This window comes from Mus pahari, chromosome 2 (genome assembly GCF_900095145.1).
Source record: "Mus pahari chromosome 2, PAHARI_EIJ_v1.1, whole genome shotgun sequence".
Classification (NCBI taxonomy): domain Eukaryota; kingdom Metazoa; phylum Chordata; class Mammalia; order Rodentia; family Muridae; genus Mus; species Mus pahari.
This window is the reverse complement of record NC_034591.1, coordinates 101,080,861-101,092,416: the sequence shown is the minus strand read 5'-3', so window position 1 is coordinate 101,092,416 and position 11,556 is coordinate 101,080,861. Positions and strand designations below refer to the sequence as shown.

General features: G+C 50.8%; 1 protein-coding gene across 16 annotated transcripts in view; it reads right to left on the bottom strand.

The window, feature by feature from the left end:
* Nucleotides 1-11,556, bottom strand: part of Dysf (dysferlin) — a 202,984-nt gene that overhangs the window by 140,326 nt on the left and 51,102 nt on the right. For 8 of the 16 annotated variants that reach the window (XM_021191881.2, XM_029535482.1, XM_021191876.2 and 5 more), the window contains exons 5-10: nucleotides 6,178-6,292; nucleotides 5,070-5,162; nucleotides 4,549-4,760; nucleotides 2,920-3,048; nucleotides 2,475-2,537; nucleotides 1,884-1,934 (exon numbers count right to left, since the gene is read on the bottom strand). In XM_021191881.2, coding sequence (XP_021047540.1) covers nucleotides 1,884-1,934; nucleotides 2,475-2,537; nucleotides 2,920-3,048; nucleotides 4,549-4,760; nucleotides 5,070-5,162; nucleotides 6,178-6,292 — 663 coding nt within the window. The remainder of the gene's footprint in view (nucleotides 1-1,883; nucleotides 1,935-2,474; nucleotides 2,538-2,919; nucleotides 3,049-4,548; nucleotides 4,761-5,069; nucleotides 5,163-6,177; nucleotides 6,293-11,556) is intronic. The other 8 variants (XM_021191884.2, XM_021191885.2, XM_021191888.2 and 5 more) reach the window with 1 other exon arrangement.

The window sequence follows — 11,556 nt, the reverse complement described above, 5'->3', positions numbered from 1 at the left end:
GAAAGAAAGAAAGAAAGAAAGAAAGAAAGAAAGAAAGAAAGAAAGAAAGAAAGAAAGAAAGAAAGAAAGAAAGAAAGAAAGAAAGAAAGAAAGAAAAAGGAAAAAGAAAGAGGAAAAAGAAAGAAAAACAAAACATACATATCAACAAGCACAGACTACATACAGGTAAAACACCCATATACATAAAATAAAAATATATCAATCTTCCAGGCACTAAGAAACCTACCAAGTAGCTGAATGGAAAGCCACATAAAGCCACTTAATTTTTTAAGATTTATCTGCTTTTCTTATATGTGCATAAGTGTTTTGCTTACATGTATGCCTGTGTCCCACATATGTGCCTTGTGCCTGTAGAACTCAGAAGAAAGTCTCAGATCCCCTAGAACTGGCACTTTAGACAGCTGTAAGCAGTCATGTAGATGCTGGAAACTAAACCCAGGTCTTCTGCAAGAGCAGTATGTGCTCTTAACCACTGAGCCAGCTCTCCAGCCCTGAGTTTACAGTTTGTAAGATCTGTTAAATCCACTCTGGAGTCTCCAGGACTCGAAATTTAGAACTGGACAGCCCATTGCCCACTTCTGGCCACCAGGCGAAAGCACCTCTCCTGAGTGCATATGAGAACTCCACTCCAGACCCACAGAGAAGAGTGGGTCCGGGAGCAGAGCACCACCTCATATCGTGTGGGGGTTTGAATGAGAATGACCTCATAGGTGCATTTATTTGAATACTTTGGTCCACAGTTGGTAGAATTGCTTGGGAAGGCATGGCTTTGTTGAAGGAGGTGTGTCACTGGGGTGGATTTGAAGTTTCAAAAGCTCAGGCCATCCCTGTTAGCTCTCTGCCTCATGCTCGTAAATCGGATGTAAGGTCTCAGCTACTGCTCCAGCACCATGCCTGCCCGCCTGCTGCCATGCTCCCCGCCATAATGGTCATGGAACAACCCTCTGGAACTGTGAGCCCCAAATTAAATGCTTTCTTTTACAGGTCGCCTTGATCACACTGTCTTATCACAGCAATAAAAAGTAACCAAGACACACAAGATAGCCAAAAATGAGTGAGGGCTGCTTCCGTTCCAGGGCGCAGGGACAGATGGAAATTTAAAAGAGGTGTTAAATTCACTCTGGTGGAGACAAGAGTAAGTTCACTCCCTCTCTTTCTGTCACACCCCGACCTCAGGAAAATGGAAAAGTGTAAGTCTCATGGAGCCTTCAGTGTGAAACTGTGGGGTGCCATTCAAGGACCCAGGCTCCACCTCCAAAGGTGGTTATGGGGGAAAACCAGAGAGTCTGACCTTGGAGGGTCCCAAGCTCCAGGATGTCAAACAACCTGTCATAGAGGCCAAAGTTTTGAGGCTTTCTTCCTCTGAATTAAGAAAATTAACTCACATAGATGACCACCCTAATTACCACGGGAACCCAGAAGGGACTCTGTGCCGGGGTTGGGGGTTGCGGGTTGAGATGCTTGCTTGCTCTCCAGCCTCTGCCCTGACTATTGGCGTGTGATGGGAAATGTGTGCCCCACCCACTCTGGCTTCCTTCTGTCTGTCTAGTCCCAGAGATTGCCTATGACACACATCCCCTCCTGGCAAACTCAACAGTAAAAGTGAGCCCAGACACGGGCCCAGCCCGCTGTACTTCCAGCATGCAGGGGGCTGAGACAGCAGGATCACTGTAAATTTGAGGTCAGCATGAACTGTAAGATAAGAATTCTGTCTCCGGTAGATAATAAGTGCTTTATAGTTCTACCTTTGGTGGGAGGTTTCCTGAGTTGGGAGATTTTTATGGAGTTTTTAGGGAGATGGGCTGAAACTAGATTTTCCCAGCACTGCCTGTCCCTGAAGGGGAAGTACGAACTAAACTACTTCCAAGTAAACAAACAATTACCCGGAACTCGCCAAGGAGGGCATCTGTCCTAAGGGAGCGCGAGTCCACCACCTGAAAGGAAAGATCATCTTCCCGTGAGAGTGCGGCCCTGGCCAGGTCCCTCCCAGACGACAACAGCCAGCAGCTGGCACCGTCTCCATTCCAGAGCTGGTACCAAGCAATGTTTCACTTCACAGAACCCTGTGAATAGATGCTAACATGGTCCCCACCTCACAAATAAGGGGACAACGGCCCAGGGAAATCACACAGCATGTGCAGAATCACATGGACACACAGCAGAGGTGGGACCCACACATCTAGTGCACATCCATCCCCAGTAGCAGGGAGGGATCTGAAGCCACAGCAGAGACAGAGAAAGCAACCTAAAACCAGGCACTTCAGGCCTCTGGCCTGAGGCACCTGGGCATTTTCCTGCCTCTGGCAGAGCTTTTGTAAGTCCTTCAATCACCCAGAGTCAAGTTTCAATCCACCTCTCTCTCCCAGACACATACACAGGCTTACAGGCATGACAGACATGTCTCTGGCGATCACATCCTTCTGTTGCCGGCTAGCATGCGTACCCACCACCCACGGAGAACATCTGAGACCTACCGTGATGAAGATGGGCTCATCAAACAGCTCCAAGGGAGAGTCAAATAGGTTGAAGAAAAGAGTCTGTTGGTCCAGAACAGAGAAGAGGGATAAGCAGTGTCTTTGACCCTCAGGCTAGGTGGAGGGGCGTGGCCACCCACCAGTGTTGGAGCCTGAGTTGAGGAGGCTGGTGGAGCTCAGCTGCCCAGTGCCAAAGTCTAGGACTCTCACAAGCTGGGCTGTCCCATCTCTGCCTCGCAGAGGTTAGCATTTCAAGGACAAGGATTCTGAGATTGAGGGGAGCGGGGCTCTTCCAAGTCCTCTGATCATCTACACTGGTCTTGGCTCTCACACTCAAAGTTGGTGCCCCAAGAGCACACCCTTGGATGAATGCCCTGGTATGTGCTCTCTTGAGAACCATTCTCACGGGCCGTGAATGTCTTGCCTAATGCCCGAGGTCACTCACCTCATTGAAGAGTGGGCTATTTCCCTTCTGGATCCGAGTCCGCTTGGTCTGCCCAGCAGCTGTGACCTTGACCACAGGCTTGATGTTCACCCCAGGCAGCTGACGCCCCTCTATCACCTGGACTCTGATCTGAAAGCCAGAGGAAGGGATAAGCAGATGGGAGGGAGAAAAGAGACTCAGAAACCCCAAGACCAGCTCACCGACAACTTTAGGGAGAACTATGAAAAGATTCAAGAAAGAGCACTACAGCCGTGTGTGGTGGCGCACACCTTTAATCCCAGCACTCAGGAGGCAGAGGCAGGCGGATTTCTGAGTTCGAGGCCAGCCTGGTCTACAGAGTGAGTTCCAGGACAGCCAGGGCTACACAGAGAAACCCTGTCTCGAAAAACCAAAAAAAGAAAAAAGAAAAAGAAAGAGCACTACAAAAACACCTACATTTCCCACCGAGCTTTCCCTTGAATCTAGAAAATTCCAGAGCTTTCCAGAACTGTTTCACCTGCATAAAATCACCTGGGATGAGGACCAATCTAGCCCTACCTTCCTTTAGAACAGACCCCATCTGAGACTCCCTTAACACCCACTCTGTTACTGTTAAGTAAGTCTCTCTAGCTAGACTGGCCTGTCATTCGCTAGGTAGCCCAGGTTGGCCTCAAACTTGGGTAATCTTTCTTCCTCCACTGTTGGACACAGTTCCTCAGACTCAGGCAGCTGATTGAGCAGCTCTGAGTAGGGGCAAAGGTCTACTTTTCTAAGGACTTTGGCTGGACATGATGGCCACTCCGGTCTAATTCCAGCACCTTGAAAACAGAGCAGGAGGCTCAGGAGTTCAATGTCCTCCTCAGCTATACAGTGAGTTCCAGGCCAGACTGAGTCACACAAGACCCAGTCTCAAAAAAGAAAAACAACAACAACAACAACAAAAAAAAAAAAACCCAAACAGGGCCAGGGAGTTGGTAGAACAGAGTGAGCAGAAAGTTGCCCTCCAGCCAATACATGCTATGGCACACACATGCTGTGGCACACACATGTGCGTGCACACAGAAACATCGCATACAAATATAAATGTAATTTTAAATTTTTTAAACAATAGGCCAGCAAGGTGACACTGTGGGAAAGGGCACTTGCTACAGAGTTCCATAGTCTGAGTTTATACCCCAGGATCTACACAGTGGAAAAAAAGAACCAACTCCCACAGGTTTTCCTCTGACCCAGTGATCTCTCACGGTGGCACGTGTACACTCCACACTAACACACTCAACAAATAATTAAACAGTCACTGGTTTTTGGAAAAGTACAGAGGACCTCACTGCCGCTGTTGGAGGACCTGCTGGGGCATGCGGTCCCTAAAGAGCAAGGAGCTGACCCTAGGATCCAGGCCAGTTACCACAACGAAGGAGATGTAGGCTAGGCTAATCTTTTATACATCCAACTCCTTGGGCCTGGGCAGAGGCATGCTGTAAGATCCCAAAACACAAACTTTCAGTTCAGCTGTCAGGGTCCAGGGCAGCCTAGCTTCTTCATGGGAGGCTTCCGGAATGCCAGCGCATCGTCCTGAGGCTAGACAACCCAGCCAGGCACAGAAGACTAGGAACTGCTGATGAATTATAGAGACAGTCCCCCCATTATCACCTGGAAGTCCTGTGGCTTGTCTGACAGCAGCTTTCTAGGCGGGGCAGAGCTTCTTTTTCTTTTTGCCCCTGGATAGTGGGGAGGAGGGTGGGAAGGTGGCTTCCTGGGTGTGGTCGGTCCCCCTGGGCCCACAGCAGCACTCTGATCCAGGAATGGCTCAGCTTCATCTCCAGTCAGGCCCTGGTCCTCGGTGTCTTCCTCCCCTCCTGTGTCTGTGGGCACAGGTCCCTCTTGAGCTCTGTGTGCCTTTGGTCCTGCCCTGAGGTCTCAGTCCAACAGGGGGAGGACCAAAGAGTGTGCCTGCTTCAATACCACACCCTAAGCCAACCCATACCCAAGATGGATGAAATCAAAGAAGGGCAGCTGCCACAGCTGGCCCTGGAAAACAGTCAGTAGTCAGTTAGTCAGCAGGAAGACGAAGGATGGCCCTGACCCACCCACCCCAGCCCTAACAGACAGGCCCTTCTGGCCACCTTGCCAGGTGAGACAGTTACAGGTGGTAGGGTCTGGCTGCGTCTCACCCGTGGGGACCGGCCACTTCTTCCCAGAGTATCTTGTGTCCATGGTGCTGTCACTGAGCAGGGACCAAGTCTCGGCCCGGCTCTGTCCCCCACCTGGCATGCATCAGGGCATAGCCCAAGAGGGAAGGGGTGGGAGGGAGCTGGGATGAGAGAGGCCCACCTTCCCCAGGCCCACCCTCACCTCTCATAAGCTTAACCACTCAGCCTGGGTACCATGCTCAGAGGTGACAGTCCCTTGCCCAACCAGGCAGAGCTGGGAGCCTCCTTTTGTTGATCAAGCCCAGAGCCTCTGGGGACCTCTGCCCACCACCCGCCCTCCCTGACCCTAGTTTAGCTATCTCTCCCCAGCTCAGGATTCCCAGAGCTGGATGTGCTAAACCAACAAAACTTCCCTCAGCCTCCCTCTCCACAGAAACCCACACAGAGCTGGCCAACAAGGCAGGTGTACCCAGGGAGGGCAAAGGATTCTCAAGATTTTATAACTTGCTTCTCCCCCCCCACCCCGCCACACCCCCGTCACACCTCCTTCACCAGAAGATAAACTCTAGAATCTTCCCCTAAGCAAATGAGCTGCCCCGTCTCAGCGGCTTTCTACCCACACCGCCTAGGCAAGCTTTCCCAAGCACCACCAGCAAGGCAGCCTCCTTGGCCTGCACCTTTACTTGGCAAGCCTAGCAGAAGCTTAAAGCAGGCACAGGACATAGCCTACTTAGCCTGTCTGGTCACTTCATGTATGATCATCCCTGTGCCCAGAATGACCAGCCCAAAGCCACACAGCTACTCAGTGTCAAAGGCAAGACACAAACTCCCGTTCCCTAACTTTGGCTCAAAATTCTTTTCAGGGGTTGGAGTTGGGGTGGGGTGACTAGCTCTTTTGTTACGTTGTATCACCGCTTAGGGAAGCACTAAGCCTCAGGTCCCACGCTAGTCTCCAGAGCTAGGAAATGCAGAGTACAGGTTGGACCCCGCCCTTCCCAGACATCTGGGATTTGGGGGGCCTAATGGGAGCCATCTCCACCTCTCCTTTCCTACCCACCCACAACCTCTGTCCCCATGCTGGCCACCTTCCAGGGACCATGCCCTATCAAAGGGTGGGTGGGCTCCTCACCAGGCACCAGGTCCATGTCAGGGAGTGTCGGGGAGGGTGCTAGAGAAGCAGGCGGTGGGAACAAGGGCACAGCTCCTGGGGGTGGTGTGTAGGACACCTGCAGGACCAGAGAGGCCTAGAAGAGATGAGTCGGTAACAGGTAAGTATAAAGGAGAAATGACACCCTCCCTACGGTGTCCTTTCTAGTCTCCCATCCTTCTCCAAGCCATTGGCTCTGACAGGGTCAGGGCTGCAGGAGACTGTGGTGAAGCCACCCAGGAACCTGTAAGCACAGCCAGGCAGGTTCCAGTGCATCGTCTGTGGGGCGGGTGTCCCCATTCAGGAGCTGTGTGACACTGGTCGAGTTGTGTAACCTCACTCAAGCTCAGTTTCCAGCTTGTAAAAGGAGGTCGCCAGGGCAACAGGTCTCATGAGGCTGACCTTGGATGAAGGGTGCCACCTCTCCTACAGGATTTGTCTAGTTCTTGGGAGAAGTCCCTCACTTTTCTGTTCACCAAGCCCCACCCCATGCAGACAGTTCAGCTCGGTTCTCCTCTAGCTGTAATTTACACTTGAGAAGCCCACGGGGGCCACTCACTGTCTTCCCCTCCCCACTCCTGGAAGCCCTGCCACTATCAGATCTTCAGACAAAAGGAAAGACAGTGGCCACACTTTTCATGTGGGCAGGGGAGGCTGCCTGGGGGTCACACTTCACCTCTTCCCTGGCAACTTCACTTTCCAGAGCAAGAGGTGGATCTGAGTCCAAGAGAAGCCAGACGCTCACAGGACTTCAGCCTGGCAGCTTGAAGCCATCAGAGGCCCATCTGAGTCTCTCCCAGGGTCAAAGGAAAACTTTTTTGGAAAAGCCCAAGTAAAAGCAGGGCATGGTGGTAGACACGTGCAGTATCAGGACTTGGGAGGTGGAGCTGGAGAGCTGGAGTTCAGGGGTCATTCTCAGCTACATAAGGAATTCAGGCCCAACCTGTGTATACAAGAATTTATCTCTCACCTTCCCACACACCCCAGATCCAAATTATAAGTGCTCAACTTAAGAATCTACAAAACTGCAGGGCAGTGGTGGCGCACGCCTTTAATCCCAGCACTTGGGAGGCAGAGGCAGGCGGATTTCTGAGTTGGAGGCCAGCCTGGTCTACAAAGTGAGTTCCAGGACAACCAGGGCTACACAGAGAAACCCTGTCTTGGGGGGGGGAAGGACCTACAAAACCTCTCTCAGTGGCATGACCTAGGAGACAAGCCTTAAGCACTCCCGCGAGTGGCTAGTGCCACCCAAGGTGTGTCTGATTAGGACTCTGCCGATTAGGTTGATTCAGGTGCAAAGATGAACACTAAAAGTGGGCAGCACCATTCCCTGGGACTGGGTCCAAGAAAGAAAGGAAAAAGCTAGCTAAGCCCTGTATTCATCCATCTCTGCTTCCTGGTGTGGAGTTGGTGTGACCAGCAGCTTCAAGCTCCTGCTGCCTTGACCTTCTTGCCATGAGGGACTGCATCTTTAACTGTGAGCTCAAGCAAGCCCTTCTGCCCTTAAATTGCTTTTTTTTAAAAAAAAAGATTTATTTATTATTATACATAAGTTCACTGTAGCTGACTTCAGACACACCAGAAGAGGGCGTCAGATCTCATTATGGGTGGTTGTGAGCCACCATGTGGTTTCTGGGATTTGAACTCAGGACCTTTGGAAGAGCAGTCAGTGCCCTTACCTGCTGAGCCATCTCACCAGCCCCCTTAAATTGCTTTTGTCAGAGTCTTTTATCACAGCAAAGAAAAAGAAACTAAGACAACCCTTGGAGGAAAAACAATGTAACAGGGGTTATCAGTATTCTTCCATTCTTCTATGTGGATAGAGTCCCCTCTATCTTTCTAAGATTTATTCTTTTTTTTTTATTTTATATATACAGCTGTTTTGCCTCTGTGTGTGTGTGTGTGTGTGTGTGTGTGTGTGTGCGCGCGCGCGCGCGTGCACTCTGGGTGTTCAGTACCCACAGAGGCCAGAAGAGGAATCCCTAGGACTGGAGTTACTGATAGCTGTGAGTTGCCATGTCAGTAGTGGGAATCAAACCTAGGTTCCCTGGAAGAGCAGACAGTGCTCTTAACCGCTGGGCCATCTCTCCAGCCCCTCCACCTTCATCTTTTAAACAAGTCGTTAGCTCTGTATTAGACAGAAAGCACTTTCCACAGGATTTTTGGCAAATCCTTTACAAATGTTTGCTACCGTAATCTTCATCTGAGCGACCTAGGAGGGAATACTGGCTATCATAGCTGAGACATCAGTAGTGAGGAGACACCCTGACTCCCTGGGGTAAACCCTGCCCTGAGGTTGAGAAGATGCCACTGTATCTCAGGCTTGCATCCTCCAGACTGGGGACCAAGGAGGGAAAACAGACTAACAAAGGCAGGACTGGCAACAATTCAGGCTCAAAACACGGAGGAAGGAACCCAGAGGCGACCCGGCACCCCTTTAATACCACATTCAAGGCTTGGATGTAACTGACCCTGCATGGTTAGAAGCTGTCACCAGGTGTCGCCACGTGAGCAGCGAGTATTAATATTGTCCACTGGTAACTTGAAGGGAACCAGCTTCCTAGGTAGGCCCCAATGTCCTCCTTCTTATGACTGATGAACCACTTGGGCTCTTTGGAGAAATAAGTAATTATACAAGATAATCCTAGACTATCTTTTTGTTCCATGAAAGTCTCAATAAACTACATAGAAGGGACAAGAAGGAGATGGGAAAAATGGTTCAGAGGTTAAGAGCCCTTGCTGGTCTTCTAGAAGACTAAGGTTCAGGTCCCAATAACATGCATGAAACCCTGGGTTCAATGCCAGCACCACGTAAAGCAGGTCTGGTGGCACATGCCTATATTACCACAGCATCAGTGGGGTGGAGACAAGCAAACCCCTGAAGCCCATTAGGCAGCCAGCCACATCCATGATCTCCAGATTCAGCCAGAGACCCTGACTCGAAAGACCAGATAGAGAGGGAGGGAAGGAGGAAGATATCTCAACCTCAACCTCTGGCCTCCATTGCTGTGTGCACACACATAAGAACAACACACACAACTGACAAGCCTCCAGGAGGTCTGTGACTCAGATGAGGTCTACGTCGATATCACTTTCATCTCTTTGAAAGAGATGCTACGGAGAAGGCCTTTAACTCAAAATCCACACTCCAGCATCCAGGGAGACGGCTAGGCGGTGGTGACGTGGTCTCAAGTGACTCAGGACACGGAGTGGTTTGGACTACTCTTAGAAGCTTCTCTCTCCCACACTCTGACAGAATCTTTCACTATGTCCCTCTGTATTCTGTGCTGGCCTTGGTTTCACTAAGTCTTCTAGGCTGGCCTCAAATTCATAGAGTAATCCTGCTTCAGGCTCCCAAGTGCAGGAATTACAGACATAAACCATCAAACCAGCTTCTTTGGTGGTGGTGGTGGTGGTGGTGGTGGTGGTGGTGGTGGTGGTGGTGGTGGTGGTGGTGGTGTGTGTGTGTGGGTGTGGGTGTGTGTGTTTGTAAGTGTGGGAGCATATGAAGGATACATATGAGTGTGAGTGTGTGTGTGTGTGTGTGTGTAGGTCAAAGTCAATATAAGGTATCCATCAATCTTGTTTCTTAAGACAGTCTCTCATTGTCCTGGGGTTCACCCATTAGGTAGGCTAACTGCTCAGTGAGCTCCAGGGATCCACCTGGCTCCACCTTCCCCATGCTGAGATTACTGTCACACCACGCCTATCTTATTCAATATTGGTTTGGGGATTGGAACTCAGGACCTCGAGACTACAAGGCAAGCTGATTGTGGCAGCTCCCCAACCCTGCTTCTACACTTAAACCATTTCAAAATAAAAGATCTGAGCCAGCACTGGGGAGGCAGAGGCAGGCAGATCTCTTTGAGTTTGAGGCCAGCCTGATCTACATATTGAGTTTCAGGACAGCCAGGGCTACACAGAGAGAAACTGGCTACACAGGGACCCTCTGGTGGTGGGGGAGGGGTGCCTCTGCTGTTGCCATAGGATCTGAACTCAGTGGAGCAGAACAACGCCTACACCCATCTCACTGGTTCCACTGTCAGGCCTGGTGCAAAATGGAATATAAAGGCATTTATTACAATGTTGCCTTGAACTTCAAGATGACAGCAGCAGAGAATTAAATCAAGCTCGGGGCCCTTTGGAGCCATGCCTGGGAGGGATGACTGCTTGGGCCAGTCCAGCCCAGCTCACGTCTGACAACAGAGAATGACAACTCTGCCTGATGTATTTTGCTTGTCCACTATTCCATTAATTTAAGCATTCATTTAAAAAAAAAAAAAAAACAGATATTGTTCACCTTCTGGAAACTAAAAGTGCTAGGGATACTGGGGACGTCCCCCAGAAGAAAAAGGCTTCTGCCCAGCAGCACAGGTCCCAGCAGGAACCCCCAGCTCAAAGGTTCTTCCCACTGCCTATGCTGTACCGGGACCGCAGGGGAATATAAGTAAGAGAGATGGGAGTCTGCCCCTGGACCTTCTCCAGGAAGTGAGGACTGCACCCCAGGCCGAAAGGGGAGCTGCTAACCTCTCCCTGCCACTCGCGCCTCTCCCCACCTCTGTGCGGACTTAGCAGGTGGCTCATGGAGCAGGGCCTAGCCCTCCTCTCCCATTCACCACATCCTGGCTCTCATATATTCAACTTAGAGTCACTGTGAAGGATGGTCAGGCTCCACAGGCAGCCTGGGGTCTCAGGGCAATGGAGAGGAGGCTGCAGGTTCTCAGCTTGTGAGCATGAAGTGCAAACAGAACATGAAAGCCAGGCCAAGGGCAGGGAACGCAGATCATTTCCAGCCTTCCTCAGCGCGGTATGCAGTATGCAGAAACCAGGCTGAAAGGTTCCATCCCAGGGCACAGTGAGTTTGGAGGGAGTAGAGTGGAAAACATTAGGGTCTTGGGTTGGAGTGAAGCAGCACAGATAGCTTGGCAGGGAAGTAAGAGCCTTGGTTGAAGGCTACAGGGAGGAAGCTGCTACAACCTGGAGGGTCACAGGGAAGTACCAGATGGGTCTCCTGACTCCAAGGGCTGCTCTTGACCGAAACCTTGATATCTCTAGCTGCTCGGTGCACAGGCTGCAGAGCCAGCTACGAGTCTCCTCAGGGTCCCAGAAGAGTCAGCTGCAAATGCCACTGGAGGATTCCTAGACTAATGTAGCTGACTGCAGAGCTCAAAGAGGAGGTAAGAGGTGACACTCGAGGTGACTGAGACCGTTTTAGAAAACACTGCATGTGGGGGCTGGAGAGATGGCTCAGTGGTTAAGAGCACCGACTGCTCTTCCGAAGGTCCTGAGTTCAAATCCCAGCAACCACATGGTGGCTCACAACCATCCATTAACAAGATCTGACGCCCTCTTCTGGAGTGT